Source organism: Oncorhynchus mykiss, chromosome 1 (assembly GCF_013265735.2).
Source record: "Oncorhynchus mykiss isolate Arlee chromosome 1, USDA_OmykA_1.1, whole genome shotgun sequence".
Lineage (NCBI taxonomy): Eukaryota > Metazoa > Chordata > Actinopteri > Salmoniformes > Salmonidae > Oncorhynchus > Oncorhynchus mykiss.
In genome coordinates, this window is record NC_048565.1 from 58169178 (window position 1) to 58190526 (window position 21349).

The following is a 21349-nucleotide window of genomic DNA, read 5'->3' on the forward strand; positions in this document are numbered from 1 at the left end:
TATTTAACCGTTTTTGTTAGTTGATGCCTTCTTTCACTCCCCTTCCTATTTTGCTGTCCTCTTTTTGAGTTCCTTGTTTTTTCAGTTCATTAAGGTCCATATTTTCCCTCTGGGCACAAACTAAAGTCTTAGAATGGCAGTCAGCGGAATGGAATCATGGAAGGCACAAGTTGTAAATTCCAAACTCTTGTGGAAGACAACCGAACAAATAACAAAACGGCAAGAAAGGGGGTCCCTGTCCTCTCCTTAAGACCTTGAACATGGGTATGAACGTGGGTGAATGTGTTCAGTTCTAACGGCAGCGCTGCCACCGGCCCAGTCTCATCCAGTCCGTTAGTCCTTTGCACACTCTGTCTTTGCACACACTGTACATAGATTTTTTTCTACTGTGTTATTGACTGTACGTTTGTTTATGTGTAACTCTGTGTAGTTTGTTTTTTGTCGCACTGCTTTGCTTCATCTTGGCCAGGTCGCAGTTGTAAATGAGAACTTGTTCTCAACTGGCCTACCTGGTTGAATAAAGGTGAAATAAAAAATAAAAAAATAAAGTCCATTGGGAGCCAGAGGGGGGTTGGGGGGGCAGGAGGTTTGTGGTTTGAGGGGGTTAGTTGTGGGGGTATATCTCAGTTTCTCTCTATGGAAGATGTCTCTTTTGGGGGGGGGGGGGGGGGGGGGGGGGTTAGGGTGAGGGGCAGGTCAGGCTCGATGGAGGGATTGAGGAGGGGAGGCCTCATGTTTTGACGCCCCCATTGATGTGCTGGTACTTTGAGAGGCAGGGCTCTTCTGGTAAGGGGTCATGGGAGAACACAGAGTCGTCACCGGAGGAACAGGAACTGCGTGTGTCCTGGAAGCTGGGAGAATACTGCTCCGCTGGGGCACACAGGTCCAGATACTCCTACAGGACACATAGACAGGGTAAGAGGAAAGAAGGGGGTAAGACAACTATAACACTCACAGGTTTAGAGAGGAGAGATAGAGAGAAAGAGAAGAGAAAGTGAGAGAACTATAAACTATTATGTAAACTATAAACTATTCCTAAATCACGTTGGACAGATTCATAAAAAAATTTGCGGCACCAGGAGAGAAAATAATCTTAAATCGGATCCGTATAAGAATATTTGCACAAATAATACTTAATAAATGGTGCGTGCTGGAGCGAGGGGAACTTTCCAGCACGGTTCACATCGAACAATGCTGACCCGGTTGCTGCTAGTCTCAGTATAAAGTGGTTCAACGTGTCTGGGCGGGCAAGGCAGAGCACCCAGAGAGAGAGAGAAGGAACAAAAGAGTGAGAGAGAACAAGAGAGAGAGGGAGCGAGGGAAAGAGCAAGAGGGGAGACCAGTGAGAGAGAGAAACCAAAGAGAGGGAGAGAGAGAAAGAGACCAGAGAGAGAGTTCAAACTAAGAGAGGAGGGGCAAGAAATAGAGAGAGAGAGAGAGCGAGGGAGTGAGTGAAAGACAGACCAGAGAGAGAGAGAGAGAGAGACCGATCAAACTAAAAGAGAGGGCTACATTTATACCGCTCCGCTTAACGTCACTCCCCAGCACAATCCAAACAAACCTGACATCTGAAATTGGAATGTGGCTGAACGTAGTCTGGCAACCTTCAGCGCTCACCCAAAAAACGAGGAAAATATAAAAAACAAAAATATTTTTTCTGTATTCATTTTGGGGCTTTTTCGACTTAAACCAGTCATTTTGTCTTTAGCCCTGCACCCTCCTCTCTCCTTAGAAGTGTTCTTGGGGTTTGAGCTTTCTTCATAAAAAGAGTGCTGGCTTCCATTTTCTCAGCTCAACACAAGGCATCTCACATTACTAAAGAGCTCCACATATGCCAGTGGTTTGGGGAGGGGAAAAAGGGGCGCTTTATTACATTTCAAAAGTTCAAACTGAAACCTTGAAGTTGGGGCTTTTGGCATTATCTATGGAGTCCCGGTCTGAGGCCAGATGAGCCCTGACAGATTTCCATCCACAGCCCCTTTTCAGACCAGTGTACGGATATCACACACGACAGGAGGGGAACGGAGAGAAACACAAACCATTATTCCGAGGCGAGGAATAGCTCGGAGTAGCTCTCTATGATTGGGCAACATCAGTGGCCATGGCCTGGTTTGCATCAACCAGCCATTTTCTGGTCACTGTAAAGGTCATGTGTCAGCCAACGCAGGTTCCTTCTAATGCTTTTTGAACATTCTTGTTAAAAAAAAGTGTTGTTCAACTTTGCTTGCCCCCAATTGGAGTGTCTGTGCGCCTGTATCGTGTTCATCTTTTTCCAAGCTTTTGGAGAAGCCTGACATGCTTTTACGTCATACTTCTCAGTGCCCGAGCACTTCCAAGGATACGAGGTCAGCAGGGTTGGGGTCAATTCCATTTAAATTCTGTCAATTCAGGAAGTAAACTTAAATTCCAATTCCATTTTTTCCTCAATGCTTATATTTATTGGAATTTCTGTTTACTTCCTGAATTGAAAGGGAATTGACCCCAACCCTGTACGTACATTGCCTTCGGAAAGTATTCCAACTTTTTGTTATGTTACAGCCTTATCCTAAAATGGATTAAATTGTTTTTCCCTCTCATCAATCTACACACAATAGCCCATAATGACAAAGAAAAACAAACGGTAATATCACATTTACATAAGTCTTCAAGAGGTTGGGCCATCCTATAAATGTTTTAATATTTATAAGGCCTTTATTAAGCGGTGCTAATACCACCCTTTATAAAGCACAGGTTTATGTCATACAGTGCAATCGGGAAAGTATTCTGACCCGTGCACTTTTTCCACATTTTATTACGTTACAGCCTTATTCAAAAATGTATTACATTTGTTTTTCTCCTCATCAATCTACACATAATACCCCATAATGACAAAGCATAAAAAAGCATTAAAACAAATTTTGGGACATTTTTGCAAATGTAGAAAACTGAAATATCACATAAGTATTCAGACCCTTTACTTCTGTCTGGCCACTCTACCATAAAGGCCTGATTGGTGGAGTGCTGCAAAGATGGTTGTCCTTCTGGAAGGTTCTCCCATCTTCACAGAGGAACTCTAGAGCTCTGTCAGTGTGACCACCGTCACCTCCCTGACCAAGGCCCTTCCACCACGATTGCTTAGTTTGTTTTAGAGAAGATAGTTCTAGGAAGAGTCTTGGTGGTTCCAAACTTCCATTTAAGAATGATGAATGCCACTGTGTTCTTGGGGACATTCAATGCTGCAGACATTTTTTGATACGCTTCCCTAGATCTGTTCCTCAACACAATCCTGTCTCAGAGCTCTACGGGAAATTCCTTTGACCTCATGGCTTGGGTTTTGCTCTGACATGCACTGTAAACTGTGTAATATAGACCTTATATAGACAGGTGTGTGCCGTTCCAAATCATATCCAATCAATTGAATTTTCCACAGGTGCACTCCAATCAAGTTGTAGAAACATCTCAAGGATGATCAATGGAAACATGAGGCACCTTAGCTCAATTTCAAGGCTCATAGCAAAGGGTCCGAATACTTATGTAAATAAAGTATCCGTTTTTTTATACATTTGCAAAAATTTATAAAAACCTGTTTTCGCTTGATCATTATGTGGTAGATTATGTGTAGATTTTAAAAAAATGTTTGAATAAGGCTGTAACGTAACAAAATGTGGAAAAAGCCTGAATACTTTCTAAAGGCACTGCAAGTGAATTTCTCAGACTTCAGATTGTAGGTGACTGTGAACTCGGGCTGTTACGGTGACAGCATTACCGCCACACCGGCAGTCACTTGTCATGACAGCAGTCAAATTCCACTTGACAGTCACGGTAACTAGACTTCTCAAAAACTGCTCTCTGATGCCGCTGATGGTCATTAGTAGCCTATCAAATTTGCTAAGGGTCAGTCGCTTATGGTCAGTACTCAGCGCTCTATTGTTCCACTAATCATTCTAACATCAATGCAAATGCAATAGAAAATCAAATAAAACACTTCTGAGAGCTCTGGCATTCAGAATTAGAGCAAAATAGGAGAGCCAGCTTCTCATAGCTGGTTGATGCATGGAATGAAATAAGTGTTCCTATAAGCCCATGTTGCGCAACATTTCTATAGGCTATGCAACAGTTGTGATGGCCTCTATTAAAAAGACGAGGCTCCCATCAGGTTTCCATAGATTAGGCCTACTATATTTTTTTCTCAACTTTTCTAATATTAAGCACCTTGCGTTGCTTTAAAACTGGAGTAGCCTACCTGGCTGGTATGAAAATTAATTGCAGCAAAAGAGTCCTCCATCTGCTATTCAAGTGCATAGAATTTACCCTACCCCGAAAGCAGTACGATAGCCGGAGATGCTAAATGTGTTCATGTTCATTAACTTCTTATGGCTGCAGGGGAACTATTGAGTAGCTTGGATGAAAGGTGCCCAGAGATGCCCAGAGTAAACGGCCTGCTCCTCAGTCGCAGTTGCTAATATATGCATATTACTATTAGTATTGGATAGAAGTGTTTGAATGATGTCTGTGAGTATAACAGAACTCATATGGCAGGCAAAAACCTGAGAAGAAATCCAAACAGGAAGTGAGAAATCTGAGGTTGGTATATTTTCAACCCATTCCCTATTGATATCACATTGGGATATGAATGAAGATTCACTTCCTAGGGCTTCCACTAGATGTCAACCGTCTATAGAAATTTGAATGAGGCTTCTACTGTGTTGTGGGACTGAATAAGAGGGGAATGAGTCAGCTTACTGGCAGAGAGACATTTCCCGGTCACGCGCATACCACATGATATCTTCCTGCGTTCCGTTGCTCCTCAAGACACAGAGGAATTGTCCGGTTGGAACTTTATTGAAGATTTATGATAAAAACATCCTAATGATTGATTCTGTGCTTAGTTTGAAATGTTTCTTCGACCTGTAATATACATTTTAGAAGTTTTTGTCCGAAGAAATGGTCGACCAGCACTAGCGTTTGGATAGGTGTACCAAACGCGCGAACAAAAGTAGCTAATTGGACATAAATAACGGACATTATCGAACAAATTAAGCATTTCTTGTGGACCTGGGATTCCTGGGAGTGCATTCTGATGAAGATCATCAAATGTAAGGGAATATTTATCATGTAATTTCTGTTGACTCCAAAATGGCGGCTAATTGTATTATATTTCTGAGCGACATCACAGATTATTGCATGGTTTGCTTTTTTCGTAACGTTTTTTTAAAATCTGACACAGCGGTTGCATATCTATAATTCCATGTGTATAACTTGTATTATCATCTACATTTATGATGAGTATTTCTGTTGAATCAATGTGTCTATGCAAAATCACTGGATATTTTTGGAACTAGTGAACGTAACGCGCCAATGTAAACTCAGATTTTTTGATATAAATATGAATGTTATCAAACAGAACACACATGTATTGTGTAACATGAAGTCCTATGAGTGTCATCTGATGAAGATCATCAAAGGTTAGTGATTCATTTTCTCTCTATTTGTGCTTTTTGTGACTCCTCTCTTTGGCTGGAAAAATGGCTGTATTTATTGTGGCTTGGTGGTGACCTAACATAATCGTTTGTGGTGCTTTCGCTGAAGAACATATTTGAAATTCGACACTGTGGTGGGATTAACAACAAGATTACCTTTAAAATGGTATAAGATACATGTATGTTTGAGGAATTTTAATTATGAGATTTCTGTTGTTTTGAATTTGGCGCCCTGAACTTTCACTGGCTGTTGTCATATAATCCCGGGATTGCAGCCCAAAGAGGTTTAACAGTCAATTACCATGAGACCGGCTGACAAAATTTCATGACCGCCACAGCCCTAGTGTGAACAGGTGTGATGGTTAAGCGGAATGACTCTGGTTTGTGCCCTCACCTCATTGGTGACCAGGGTCAGGATACGGTCTAGATCCTCCACCAACTGCTTGAAGGTGGGCCGATGGGAGGAAATGGCATGCCAACAGTCTTTCATCATCATGTACCTGAGAGAGAGAGAGAGAGAGAGAGAGAGAGAGGTTAACAAAAGTCCTGTATTATATATTTCCAAAGTACATTCCTTGTCACCCATTAAACAGACTGCTGTTCTTCTCTAAAACACTGTCAAAGTGGGTGAGATGATTAAGACTGATTTCTCTGAGCCTAAGTGTCCAGGTATGAACCAGACAATCCAAACACAGAGCTATGCAGGTTCTATTTCTCTGTACTCTTTAACGTTCAAGACTGATGGACGCCAATGCCAATCCTATCCTATCCTAGGTCTGTCTGTCTGTCTCCACTGTGGACTTCACTGTTTCCAGTACAGTGTGAGAACATTAGGCCCTACAGTACCGGTGTAGGCCGCAACATTGTTTTCTGTGTGACTGGACAGGCCCCATTGTGAATGAGGACATTGATACAGACCCAGGCCAGATGTGTAGGGTCATTGATCTGATGGAGATGGGGTGAGGGTGGGGACTCCAATAAGTTTACGTGTGTTTGTGTGCGTGTGTGCCTGCCTGCGTGAATGCACACATTCGTGCTTGTGCTCCTGCCTGCGTGCATGCATATGTGTGTGTTTGAGATTTAAAAAAAGATAAAGATGGTAGCATACAGCTCGTTGGTGCAGTTGCCAGGCTTGTCCATGCGATGGCCCTCTTTCAGCAGCTTGAAGAGCTCTTCTACGGGGATGCCGGGGTACGGAGAACCCCCCAGGGTGAAGATCTCCCACATTAGCACCCCAAATGACCAGCTGGGAAGAAAAACACATACACACCAGAGTTCTCAATTTCAGCCCGAACCTGATGGGGCCCGACGGGTTCGGGCCGGGGCCTGTGTTTTCAATAATTTTTTCATGGCCTATATATATATATTTTTTAAAGTGCGTGCCTGTGTGAATGGCACACCCTCTCTCTCTCTCTCCTCCGTCAGCTGCAGGAGAAAGTACAAGATGTATTGTGCTATCCGTTGGGCTGAAGCTGCTATCTAATTAGTTATTCATTTGTTTCTTGCTTGTTTCTCTGACTGAAAAGTTATGTTACCGAAATCCCTCATTTGTTGAGACTGCAAAAACATTCCCTATTGGCTAAATGTGCCTTCCCTGCTATGCTGTTAGGCCAATAGCTAATAATATCCAGAACATTTATTTACAGTGCCTTGCGAAAGTATTCGGCCCCCTTGAACTTTGCGACCTTTTGCCACATTTCAGGCTTCAAACATAAATATATAAAACTGTATTTTTTTGTGAAGAATCAACAACAAGTGGGACACAATCATGAAGTGGAACGACATTTATTGGATATTTCAAACCTTTTTAACAAATCAAAAACTGAAAAATTGGGCGTGCAAAATTATTCAGCCCCTTTACTTTCAGTGCAGCAAACTCTCTCCAGAAGTTCAGTGAGGATCTCTGAATGATCCAATGTTGACCTAAATGACTAATGATGATAAATACAATCCACCTGTGTGTAATCAAGTCTCCGTATAAATGAACCTGCACTGTGATAGTCTCAGAGGTCCGTTAAAAGTGCAGAGAGCATCATGAAGAACAAGGAACACACCAGGCAGGTCCGAGATACTGTTGTGAAGAAGTTTAAAGCCGGATTTGGATACAAAAATATTTCCCAAGCTTTAAACATCCCAAGGAGCACTGTGCAAGCGATAATATTGAAATGGAAGGAGTATCAGACCACTGCAAATCAAAATTGAACTTTTTGGCAACAATGCAAAACGTTATGTTTGGCGTAAAAGCAACACAGCTGAACACACCATCCCCACTGTCAAACATGGTGGTGGCAGCATCATGGTTTGGGCCTGCTTTTCTTCAGCAGGGACAGGGAAGATGGTTAAAATTGATGGGAAGATGGATGGAGCCAAATACAGGACCATTCTGGAAGAAAACCTGATGGAGTCTGCAAAAGACCTGAGACTGGGACGGAGATTTGTCTTCCAACAAGACAATGATCCAAAACAAAGCAAAATCTACAATGGAATGGTTCAAAAATAAACATATCCAGGTGTTAGAATGGCCAAGTCAATGTCCAGACCTGAATCCAATCGAGAATCTGTGGAAAGAACTGAAAACTGCTGTTCACAAATGCTCTCCATCCAACCTCACTGAGCTCGAGCTGTTTTGCAAGGAGGAATGGGAAAAAATGTCAGTCTCTCGATGTGCAAAACTGATAGAGACATACCCCAAGCAACTTACAGCTGTAATCGCAGGAAAAGGTGGCGCTACAAAGTATTAACTTAAGGGGACTGAATAATTTTGCACTCCCAATTTTTCAGTTTTTGATTTGTTAAAAAAGTTTGAAATATCCAATAAATGTCGTTCCACTTCATGATTATGTCCCACTTGTTGTTGATTCTTCACAAAAAAATACAGTTTTATATCTTTATGTTTGAAGCCTGAAATGTGGCAAAAGGTCGCAAAGTTCAAAGGGGCCGAATACTTTCGCAAGGCACTGTATTTATTATTTCATTATTGTTGTCTTAATACACAGGCCATAGCCTAATTATCCAGAACATTTCATTTTAAAAATAAAAAACTTGAGTGTATTTAAAGGCATGACTGAATGACTCATACTTATATAGGCTACTATAGTACTTAATAATAATAACAATTATAATAATCTTAAGAAGAAGACGAAGAAGGAGAAAGTGGGTAAACCGAGCGCTGTGTGTGTGCCACTGCCAAACAGGTGTTAGATTCAAAAGTTTGTGTTTTCTGACTGTTTGGAACAGTGTAAACAGCACCTAACAAATTATAAGAAATCCCAGAGTCGGTTCTAATGAATAAAAGGTTTTATTAGACTACAAAGATTAAACACAGTCGCATTCCTACAATTGCTGACGTTGCAGTTTACCTGTTGAATTATTCTACGCTCCCTTTGTTATTTCATTTTAAAACTAAGCCTACTGATGATGATATTAGCATACGTATTATTATAATGATGATGATAATAAGAAGAAGAAAGCGATCAAGAAGACAGAGAGCGGTGAGCACTGCGTGACCCATGTGTGTAAAAGCCTATTATAAAAACAAAAAAATATGTTTGTTTGGAACAGCGTAAAACAATGCTGAATAATTTGTTGTTTTTAAATCACAGAATCTATTCTAATGAAAACAATCTAAAATTTAAAATACTAAAATCTTTACTACAACATGGCAACGTGTAAAAACAGTGGAATTCGTGAAATTGCTTTATTCAACATACATTTTATTCAAACATCTCATTCCAAAATCATGAGCATTAATATGGAGTTGGTCCCTCCTTTGCTTCTATAACAGCTTCCACTCTTCTGGGAAAGCTTTCCACTACACGTTGCTGTGGGGACTTGCTGTGTGGACTTGCTTCCATTCAACCACAAAAGCATTAGTCAGGTTGGGCGATTAGGCCTGGCTCACAGTCAGCGTTCCAATTCATCCCAAATTCATCCCATTGTCATGCTGAAACAGGAAAGGGCCTTCTCCAAACTGTTTCCACAAAGTTGGAAGCACAGAAACGTCTAGAATGTCATTGTATGTGGTAGTGTTTTGAATTCCCTTCATTGGAACTAAACGGCCTAGGCCCAAATCATGAAAAACAGCCACAGACCATTATTCCTCATCCACCAAACTTTACAGGTGGCACTACGCATTCGGGCAGGTAGCGTTCTCCTGGCATCCACCAAACTCAGATTCCTCCGCTGGACAGCCAGATGGTGAAGCGTGATTCACCACTTTAGAGAACGCATTTCCACTGCTCCAGAGTCCAATGGCAGGGAGCTTTACACCACTCCAGCCATCACTTGGCATTGCACATAGTGATCTAAGGCTTGTGTGCGGCTGCTCGGCCATGGAAATCCATTACATGACGCTCCCGACGAACGGTTCTTTGATGACGTTGCTTGTGCTGACGTGTCCACATGCGTTTGTATATATAGTGTAGCTTACATGTTGTGGTTGTCTGAGGCAGTTGGAGCTCACAGAATCAAACAAACACTTAACCAGGCAACAGAAGCAGCATCTGTCTAATTTCTGAAAATATATATGGATGTTTTATAAACTCTGAGTCTACATATAACAGTTGATTATACTCAATTTGGGTTTCCCCCTCTCCTAACTTTTCTTAGACAAGGCAAGGGATTTTCCCCCTCTCCTCACTCCGCTTGATGATGTCTCTGCCACTTTGTTGTCAACACCAGTGTAAGTGAATAACCTTCTGGTTAACTTTAGCAAAATAGCAACTTGGTCTATAAATCTGGCATTACATTTCTTGCCTGGGCTCGGGCTTCAGCTCATCGGGTCTGGGTCAGACCAGGCTTCAATTTTCAGGCCAGATGAGAACTCTAATACACACATTCAACATGGTTGATTTCATCACTATTATCTTGTTATACATCCATTGATACATATATACATATATACATACATACATACATACAAGTGATAAATTGATAGCGATGAAAGTATGAGACGTATAATATATTTTTTCCTCACAAGATTTCCACAAGTACTGCTAAGAGAACCAAAGGGTTGAAGGGTAACTGTTTAAAGAACCCACAGCTGCTGTCATTCCATTGATTCCATTAATTAAAATGCTAAACATCATCTATTAAAGTTCTCCCCTAGCATTAATTTGATTTAGGTACTCAGTTTGACAAACTGATGTTTTGTGTAGAGGTGGTGGGGAACAAATCAAATGTAATTGTATTGGACACATGCACCGAATACAACTTTACTGTGAAATGCTTGCTTACGAGCCCTTCACAATGATGCAGACTTAAAAATAAGAAAATAGGAAACATACAAATAGTATCACAAGAGGAACTATATACAGGGAGTAACAGTACCGTATCACTGTGCAGGGATTCAAGATATTTGAGGTAGATATGTAGATAAAGCCAGGGTTATGTGACTAGGCATCAGGATAGATAATAATAAGAGAAGAATAAAGAACAGAGTAGCAGCAGCATACGATGATTGTGAATGTATGTGTGTGTGTGACATTGGTATATATGCGTGTTATGTTTGTGCATATATGTGTGTTATGTTTGTGCGTATGTAGTGTATGTGAATGTGTTATGGGTTTGTGTGAGAGTGTCAATGTAATATGTGTGAGTGAGTGTATATAAAATGTATACAGTGCATTCGGAAAGTAGTCACTCCCTTGACTTTTTCCACATTTTGTTACGTTTCAGCCTTATTCTAAAATGTATTAAAGTGTTATTTTCCCCTCATCAATCTACACACAATACCCCATAAAGACAAAGCAAAAACATTTTGGGGGAAATTTCTGCTAATGTATATACAGTTCCAGTCAAACGTTTGGACACACCTACACATGCATGGGATTTTCTTTCTTTTTACTATTTTCTACATTGTATAATAATAGTGAAGTGACATCAAAACTATGGAATAACACATATGGAATCATGTAGTAACCAAAAAATTGTTAACTTCTTGACGCTACCCAGCCCGGTACAGGGATAATTGTCATCAGCAACCGCTGAATAGCATAGCGCAACAGTCAAATAATATTACTAAAAAATATTCATATTCATGAAATCACAAGTGCAATATTGCAAAACACAGCTTAGTCTTTTGTTAATCCACCTGTCGTCTCAGATTTTGAAATTATGCTTTACAGCGAAAGCAATCCAAGCGTTTGTGTAAGTTTATCGATAGCATAACATAACATTATGTACACTAAGCATTAAGTAGCTAGGTCACGAATATCAGAAAAGCAATCAAAAAAATAATTTACCTTTGATGATCTTCGGATGTTTTCACTCACGAGACTCCCAGTTACACAACAAATGTTCCTTTTGTTCCATAAAGATTATTTTTATACCCAAAATACAGACGTTTGTTTGTCGCGTTATGTTCAGAAATCCACAGGAAAGAGCGGTCACGACAACGCAGACGTATATTCCAAATAATATCCATAATGTCCACAGAAACATGTCAAACGTTTATAATCAATCCTCAAGTTGTTTTTTAAATATATATTAGATCATTTATCAACCGAGTGTGTAGCTTTTTCAATAACAGTGGGAGAAACAATGTCCGCTTTACGCAGTTGCGCAAAACTCACTCTGAGAGCCCCTACCTATCCACTTACGCAATGTGATCCTTCACGCTCATTTTTCAAACAAAAGCCTGAAACTATGTCTAAAGACTGACATCTTAGGGAAGCCATAGAAAAAGGAATCTGGTTGATATCCCTTTAAATGGAAGATAGGCATGCATAGGAACACAGAGGTTTCAAAAGGCTTTCGCCTGCAATATCAGTTCTGTTATACTCAAAGACAATATTTTTACAGTTTTGGAAACTTTAGAGTGTTTTCCATCCTAATCTGACAAGTATATGCATATTCTAGTTTCTGGGGCAGTTTCAAATACTGCCCCCTACACGCAAAAGGTTAAACAAATCAAAATATATGTTATCTTTGAGATTCTTCAAAGTAGCCACCCTTTGCCTTGATGACAGCTTTGCACACTCGTGGCATTCTCTCAAACAGCTTCAAATTCAAAAACATTACAATACATTCACAGATTTCACAACACACTGTGCGCCCTCAAGCCCCTACTCCACCACTACCACATATCTACAATACAACATTTGAATTTGTACTTGCGTATGTTATCGTGTTTGTGTGTATGGATGTGTCTGTGCCTACCTGTGTTGCTTCAAAGTCCCGCTCTTCCATAAGCTGTATTTTTATCAGTTTTTTTTTTAATCTAATTTTACTGCATGCATCAGTTACTTGATGTGGAATATAGTTCCACATAGACATGGCTCTATGTAGTACTGTGCTGCTCCCATAGTCTGTTCTGGACTTGGGGAATGTGAAGAGACCTCTTGTGGCATGTCTTCTGGGGTACGCATGGGTGTCCGAGCTGTGCGCCAGTAGTTCAAACAGATAGCTTGGTGAATTCAACATACCTCTCATAAATACAAGTAGTGATGAAGTAAATATCTCCTCTACTTTAAGCCAGAAGAGATTGACATGCATATTATTAATGTTAGCTCTCTGTGTGCATCCAAGGGCTAGCCGTGCTGGCCTGTTCTGAGCCAATTGCAATTTTCCTAAGTCCCTTTTTGTGGCAACTGACCACACGACTGAATAGTAGTTCGGGTGCGACAAATCTAGGGCCTGTAGGGGAAGATGAGGAGCGGCGCCATGTGAGGACGTACTTTTCTGAGCTCCTCATCAGAACATTTAAATATTTGAATAGTTTGTTCCAACACATATGGGCAGATTGTAATGTTGATCAAAATACCACTCTACAATCTGAGACTCAATTTTAAGGCTTACTGTCATGTTTTTGTCATTTTTGTCAACGATGCCAGGCACCAACCGCAAGAATCAGCCTAAGGCTAATGCTAACAGACCAGCTAGCCTAGCCAAGGACCATGAGACTACCCCAACGGCTGAACAATGCACAGTCGAGGCGACTGGACAAGAAGCTATTCTACAGGCAATAACTGAAATGAAGCAGAAATGAATTGACAAAATGGACGAAAAAGGCAGAGATGCAGTCGGCAGAGCTACGAAACCAGGTTAGCCAGCTGAGAGAGGAGCTGAAAACTGCCCTTAGAACTGGCTAGATCCAACCACGAGGCACTGGACATCCGCATGACCAGCCTGGAGACCGCGGCTAATGGCCACTCTGACTCAATCACCACACTGGAAAGAAATGTTCTCCAAATGAAAAAGGAAATCATGGAACTTAAAGAGAAAAACTAAAATTTGGAGGCTAGATCCCGTCATTCGAATTTACGTGTCACGGGTGTGAGAGTAAGACAAGAGGATGGCAAGTGCCCTTACAGAGTTCATGGCACAGATGCTATAACAGGCACTCGGCCTGGGCAAACCCACACTGCTTGACAGCGCACATCGCATTTTACGAGATAGACGAGAGGATGACCAGCCACCACGAGCATTCATGATAAGATGCCACTACTGCCAAGAGAAAGAAGCAATCCTCCGCAAAGCAGCCGAGGTCAAACAAGTGATATTCACACTTGGAGACCAGATCCGAATCTATCCTGACTACACTCAGGCGGTTACCAAGCAGAGGACTGCCTTCAGGGAGGTGAGGGCTATGCTCAGGGGCTGTGAGGGAATCCGTTATGGCCTGTGATATCCTGCGAATTTGAGGATAGCAACCCCAGACGGCTTTGGAAAAGCTTCTCAGAACCAGCGCTAGCTAAGGATTTCATTCTGAAGAATTTGACACGGAAGTGATGATCAAACACAACAGTAAATCAGTTCTCTCTTTCCAACTTTGGGTGAAATTCTAGCCTAACAAACCAAGCTAGGAAGCAACAGGCTATTTAGCTATATGGGGGCAAGTTATACTAGCCAGTATAAGGACTGAACCGGGCAATCCAGCTGCATGGGTCATTACTGTTAGTGATCTGTTAACGGACTGGTTACCTGTGCTGCAAGGGACTGTAACTCCACCTGGAGAAGATGGGTATAACATTATGTGAATTTCTCCAGTAATCAGCATTTTTTATTATGATGGCACATGTTAATGCCAGATTAGCTAGTTAGCTAACATTTACATTACAGATCGGACCTCTTTAGCTAACATTAGCTGACATCACTTGTTATCAATCTCAGCTAATTTGGACTAGAGCATTAATATTCATGATGCTTAGACCAATACTAAAGTATTATTTAAGTTATCTTGTTATTTTGCTTAGATGGCTACCTTGAAAAACATATATTGCAAGGATTTCACTAGTTTGTTTAGCTCTCATATTTTGAGGCAACCATCAGTTTACTTATAATGTTGGTTTAATGCTCCTCTTTTGCTTCTGTTTGAGCTAACCTTGTAGCTAACCCATGTCGCTAATCCATGCTACAAGCGCAACACACAGCCATAGCTGTTATCTTTCCCCTCCATAGTTTGGAATTTCCCATCTAAGCTATCATTATAGATTGTGGGTTCGTCTCTACTTTCATTGGTTTAGTTTGAGTTCGTAATTCCCCTCCGTTATTACATAGCTCAGTGTAGCCGGGATCCATGAAACATTAATTAAAATGTACAAATTACATGTCATACCAACTAAATCCACTAGAGGGCATACAAGTTAACGGTATGATTATTTACCTGCATAGCCCTGCTATTTTAGCAATAAGAGCGGGTTGAACTGGGTGATTTGAAAGGGAATATTGTGTGTTGCGGCACATTACAATACACAAAAAATCTGTTTGTTATTGTTATATTTTTAAGGGAGTTTTGCTTCCTCTCCTTTTGATAGCCTGCTGACTGAGTAATTTGAGGTCATCTTAAATTAACAAACATAATTGAAGTGTTACAGAACACAAAAGTAACAGGGTAACCACACTGATATATTTACTCTCAGACTCAGATACTATAAGTTACAAAAAAATGTACATTGAAAGTTTGCATGTGATGCCATATGGCAAGGAATTCCCGGAGTCACATATTTAATGAAGCTGCCAGTTGAGGACTTGTGTGGTGTCTGTTTCGCAAACTAGACCCTAATGTATGTGTCCTCTTGCTCAGTTGTGTACCGGGGCCTCCCACTCCTCTTTCTGTTCTGGTTAGGGCCAGTTTGAGCTGTTCTGTGAAGGGAGTAGTACACAGCGCTGTACGAGATCTTCAGTTTCTTGGCAATTTCTCGCATGGAATAGCCTTCATTTCTCCGAACAGGAATAGACTGACGAGTTTCAGAAAAAAGGTATTTGTTTCTGGCCATTTTGAGCCTGTAATCAAACTCAACAAATGCTGATGCTCCAGATACTCAACTAGTCCAAAGAAGGCCAGTTTTATTGCTTATTTAAATCAGAACAACAGTTTTCAGCTGTGCTAACGTAATTGCAAAAGGGTTTTCTAATGATCAATTAGCCTTTTAAAATTATACATTTGGATTAGCTAACACAACGTGCCATTGGAACACAGGAGTGATGGTTGCTAATAATGAGCCTCTGTACGCCTATGTAGATATTCCATAAAAAAATCTGCCGTTTCCAGCTACAATAGTCATTTACAACATTAACAATGTCTACACTGATCAATTTGATATTATTTTAATGGACATTTTTTTGTGCTTTTCTTTAAAAAACAAGAACATTTCTAAGTGACCCCAAACTTTTGAACGGCAGTGTACATTTTTCCCGCGGCAGACTATGATCGATAATGTCAAAAGCCGAACTGAAGTCTAACAAAACAGCCCCCAATCTTTTTATCATAAATTTCTCTCAGCCAATCACCAGTCATTTGTCTAAGTTCTATGCTTGTTGAATGTCCTTTCCTATAAGCGTGCTGAAAGTCTGTTGTCAATTTGTTAACTGTACAATAGCATTGTATCTTGTCAAACACCATTTTTTCCAAAAGTTTACTAAGGGTTGGTAACAGGCTGATTGGTTGGCTTTTTGAGCCAGTAAAGGGGGCTTTGCTATTCTTAGGTAGCATAATTACTTATGCTTCCCTCCAGGCCTGTAGGCACACACTTTCTAGTAGGCTTAAATGTAAAAAAATACAAATAGGAGTGGCAACATTATCCGCTATCATCCTCAGTAATTTTCCACCCAAGTTGTCAGACCATGTGGCTTGTCATTGTTGATAGACAACAATAATTATTTCACCTCTTCCACACTCACTTTACAGAATTCAAAATTACAATGCTTGTCTTTCATAATTTGGTCAGATATATTTGGATGTGTAGTGTCAGCATTTGTTGCTGGCACGTCATGCCTATGTTTGATAATCTTGGCAATGAAAAAATGATTAAAATAGTTGGCAATATCAGTGGGTTTGTGATAAATGAGCCATCTGATTCAATGAATGATGGAGCCGAGTTTGCCTTTTTTCCCAAAATGTAATTTAAGGTCCACCAAAGCCTTTTACGATCATTCTTTATGTCACTTAACTTTGTTTCATCGTGTAGTCTCTTCTTCTTTTTATTGAGTTTAGTCACATGATTTCTTAATTTGCAATACGTTTGCCAATCGGTTGTGCAGCTTGACTTATTTGCCATTCCTTTTGCCTCATCCTTCTCAACCATACAATTTTTACAATTCCTCATCACTCCACAGGGATTTAACAGTTTTTACAGTCATTTTCTTAATGGGTGCATGTTTATTAGTAACTGGAATAAGCAATTTCATAAATGTGTCAAGTGCGGCATCTGTTTGCTCCTCATTACACACCATGGACCAAATATTCTTTACATCAACAACATAGGAATAACTACAAACCTTCTTGTATGACCTCTTATACACTATATTAGGACCAGCCTTGGGAACTTTGGTTTTCCTAGATATGGCTATTATATTGTGATCACTACATCCGATGGATCTGGATACTGGTTTCAAGCTAATTTCTGCAACATTAGTAAAGATGTGATCAATACATGTTGATGATTTCATTCCTGTGCTGTTTGTAACTAACCTGACTGATAACATGAACCAGGTTGCAGGCACCGGTTACAGTTTGAAGCTTTTTCTTGAGTAGACAGCTTGATGAAAGCCAGTCAATATTTAAATCACCCAGAAAATATACCTCATTTACCTACATTTTCAAGCAATTCACACATATTATCCAGATACTGACTGTTAGCACATGGTGGTCTATAGCAGCTTCCCACAAGAATGGGTTTTAGGTGAGGCAGATGAACCTGTAGCCATATTACTTCAACAGTATTTAACATGAGATCCTCTCTAAGCTTTACAGGAATGTGGTTCTGAATATAAACAGCAACACATCCACCATTGGCATTTCTGCCTTTTCTGTAAATGTTATAACCTTGTATTGCTACCACTGTATCATCAACAGTATTATCTAAGTGACTTTCAGAGATATGAATGTCATCAGTTACTAGCAAATCATTGATTTCATGAACCTTGTTTCTTAAGATACATATGTTAATGTGGGCTCCCGAGTGGCGCAGTGGTCTAAGGCACTGCATCTCAGTGCTAGAGGCGTCACTACAGACCCTGGTTTGATTCCAGGCTGTATCAAAACTGGCCGTGATTGGGAGCCCCATAGGGCGCAATTTGGGTGGATCCTATCCTCCTTATAAAACGTGTTTGTTTCAAAAAGGTATCGAAATTGTCAACAAAAGTTACACAAATTGAGCTGCAATCACGTAGCCAGTTGTGAAGAGAAAGAAAAGTGATGAAGGTGCAGCAAAATCAGGATCCAAGACGGCAAAATTATTAGTTGTTTGTATCCGCTCCAGGCCTCTCGTTGGGAGTGTAGACTGCTTTGCGGTTGGCTACTGTCTTCAGCTTCAACGGCTCGTGACATGCGACCATCGTTGATTGCCATGCTCCTCTTGGTGTGCTCCTTCGACTCCGCTATCAGATGGGATCTCCGGGCAACAACGGCCAGTCGGATAACGACAAACGACAAGGCAGAGATTCATCCAACAAGCGCGAACGCCGTCCAGCCACCGGCGTAGAAGAGGTTAACATTCCACTCTGTGCTTTCTCCAGTTTCTTACGTAGGCTGGCGATCTGAGTAATCAAGGAAGCCACCTCAAGCCTATAATCCTCTGCAAGCAAACAATTGCCGCATTGGAACTCCGAGTGATCCGGTTTGTACCGAAACAAAGCGTAGTAGATACAGCTCCTACAGTGCTGGAACCGTTCATTTATTTCTCCAGACAAAAGGGCTCCATTGCAAAACTCATCTGGGACTAACTTTGTTAGCTTGATGGCTAGCAGCTCTGTCAAACAGGCTATTAAGTGGGATTCCGGGACAAGAAATAGCAGGACTAGCTGTTAAAAGCAAACAGCATCGTGGAATCCATGCAAAAACAAGTTCAGTATTTATATTGAACAAATATTGGTTAACAAATTGAGTGTTTCCAGCATGCAGTGTTCAGCTGCGCACATTGAATATTTCACTGTGTGATGACGTGGCCAAGCAAGCTGTCATGTGCCTTTTACTGAGGAGTGGCTTCCGTCTGGCCACTCTACCATAAAGGCCTGATTGGTGGAGTGCTGCAGAGATGGTTGTCCTTCTGAAAGATTCTCCCATCTCGACAGACAAACTCTGGAGCTCAGTCAGGATGACCATAGAGTTCTTGGTCACCTCCCTGACCAAGGCCCCTGTGTGCTTGGGGACCTTCAATGCTGCATAAATGTTTTGGTACCCCTTCACCAGATCTGTGCCTTGACACAATCCTGTCTCCGAGCTCTACTGACAATTCCTTTGACCTCATGGCTTGGTTTTTGCTCTAACATGCACTGTTATCTGTGGGACCTTATATAGACAGGTGTGTGCCTTTCCAAATCTTGTCCAATCAATTGAATTTACCAAAGGTGGACTCCAATCAAGCTGTAGCAACATCTCAAGAATGACCAATGGAAACAGGATGCACCTGAGCTCAAGTTCGAGTCTCATAGCAAAGGGTCTGAATAATGTTTTTACATTTTAATACATTTACAAACATTTCGAAAAAACTGTTTTTGTTTTGCCATTATGGGGTATTGTGTGTAGATTGATGAGGAAAATGTTTTATTGAATACATAAAAAATATGGAAAAAGGGAATGGGACTGAATACTTTCCGAATGCACTGTATATAGTCTTGTGAGTGTGCAGAGAGTCAGTGCAAGATATGGCCAATGCAGATAGTCCGGGTAACTATTTAATTAACTATTTATCAGTGTTATGGCTTGGCGGTAGAAGCTGTCTCGGAGCCTGTTGGTCCGAGAACTGATGCTCTTCTGGTACCGCTTGCCGGACGGTAGCAGAGTGAACAATCTATGGCTTGGTTGGCTGGTGAAATCTTTTGGGCCTTCCTCTGACATCGCCTGATATAGAGGTCCTGGGTGGCAGGGTGCTCGGCCACAGTGATGTACTGGGACGTCCGCACCACCCTCTGTAGAGCTTTGCGGTCGAGAGCGGTTCATTTGTCATACCAAGCTGTGATGCAGCCAGTCAAGATGCTCTCAATGGTGCAGCTGTAGAACTTTTTGAGAATCGGGAGGGCCCATACCAAACGTTTTCAGCCTCTTGAGGGGTAAGACGCGCTGTCGTGCCCTCTTCACGACTGTGCGGGTGTGTGTGGAGCATGTGATGTAGATGCCAAGGAACTTGAAGCTCTTGACCCGCTCCACTACAGCCCTGTCGATGTGGATGGGGACGTACTTTCCCCTCTTTTTCTTGTAGTTCACGATTAGCTCCTTGGTCTTACTGACGTTGAGGGACTGTTGTCCTGGCACCACACTGCCAAGTCTCTGATCTCTTCCCTGTACGCGGTCTCATCGCCGTCGTTGATCAGGCCCACTACTTTCGTGTCGTCAGCAAACTTGATGATGGTGTTGGAGTCGTGCATGGCCTCGCAGTCATGGTTGAACAGGGAGTACAGGGGAGGACTAAAGGTGTCAGCATGCTTGCATACTCCCTTAACCTCATGAAACTCTGGGGGCAGTATTTCATTTTTGGATGAAAAACGTTCCCGTTTTAAACAAGATATTTTGTCACGAAAAGATGCTCGACTATGCATATAATTGACAGCTTTGGAAAGAAAACACTCTGACGTTTCCAAAACTGCAAAGATATTGTCTGTGAGTGCCACAGAACTAATGATACAGGCGAAACCAAGATGAAATTTCATACAGGAAGTGAGACAGATTTTTTAGGCGCTGTGTACCAATGTCTCCTTATATGGCTGTGAATGCGCAAGGAGAGAGCCTACACTTTCTGTCGTTTCCCCAAGGTGTTTGCAGCATTGTGACGTATTTGTAGGCATATCATTGGAAAATTGACCATAAGAGACTACATTTACCAGGTGTCCGCTGGGTGTCCTCCGTCGAAACTATTGCGCAATCTCCAGGTGCGCGCATTTTTCCATTTTGAAGAGAGGAGAAACCAAACTGCCAGGAGTGGCTTATCATCGAATAGATATGTGAAAAACACCTTGAGGATTGATTCTAAACAACGTTTGCCATGTTTCTGTCGATATTATGGAGTTAATTTGGAAAAAAGTTTGCGTTGTTATGACTGAATTTTCTGTTTTTTTTCTCAGCCAAACGTGAAGAACAAAACGGACCGATTTCTCCTACACAAATAATATTTTTGGAAAAACTGAACATTTGCTATCTAACTGAGAGTCTCCTCATTGAAAACATCTGAAGTTCTTCAAAGGTAAATGATTTTATTTTAATGCTTTTCTTGTTTTTGTGAAAATGTTGCATGCTGAATGCCAGGCTTAATGGTATGCTAGCTATTAATACCCTTACACAAATGCTTGTTTAGCTATGGTTCAAAAGCATATTTTGAAAATCTGAGATGACAGTGTTGTTAACAAAAGGCTAAGCTTGAGAGCTAATATATTTATTTCATTTCATTTGCTATTTTCATGAATAGTTAACGTTGCGTTATGCTAATGAGCTTGCGGGGATAATTACACTCCTGGAT

General features: G+C 41.1%; 1 protein-coding gene across 7 annotated transcripts in view; it reads right to left on the reverse strand.

Annotated features, from left to right (window-relative positions):
- Positions 1 to 312: 312 nt before the first annotated feature.
- Positions 313 to 21349, reverse strand: part of LOC110525582 (fibroblast growth factor receptor 2) — a 113316-nt gene continuing 92279 nt past the window's right edge. For all 7 annotated transcript variants that reach the window (XM_021605847.2, XM_021605831.2, XM_021605840.2 and 4 more), the window contains 3 exons: positions 6568 to 6705; positions 5854 to 5959; positions 313 to 895 (listed from right to left, as the gene is read on the reverse strand). In XM_021605847.2, coding sequence (XP_021461522.1) covers positions 731 to 895; positions 5854 to 5959; positions 6568 to 6705 — 409 coding nt within the window. In that variant the 3' untranslated portion in view covers positions 313 to 730. The remainder of the gene's footprint in view (positions 896 to 5853; positions 5960 to 6567; positions 6706 to 21349) is intronic.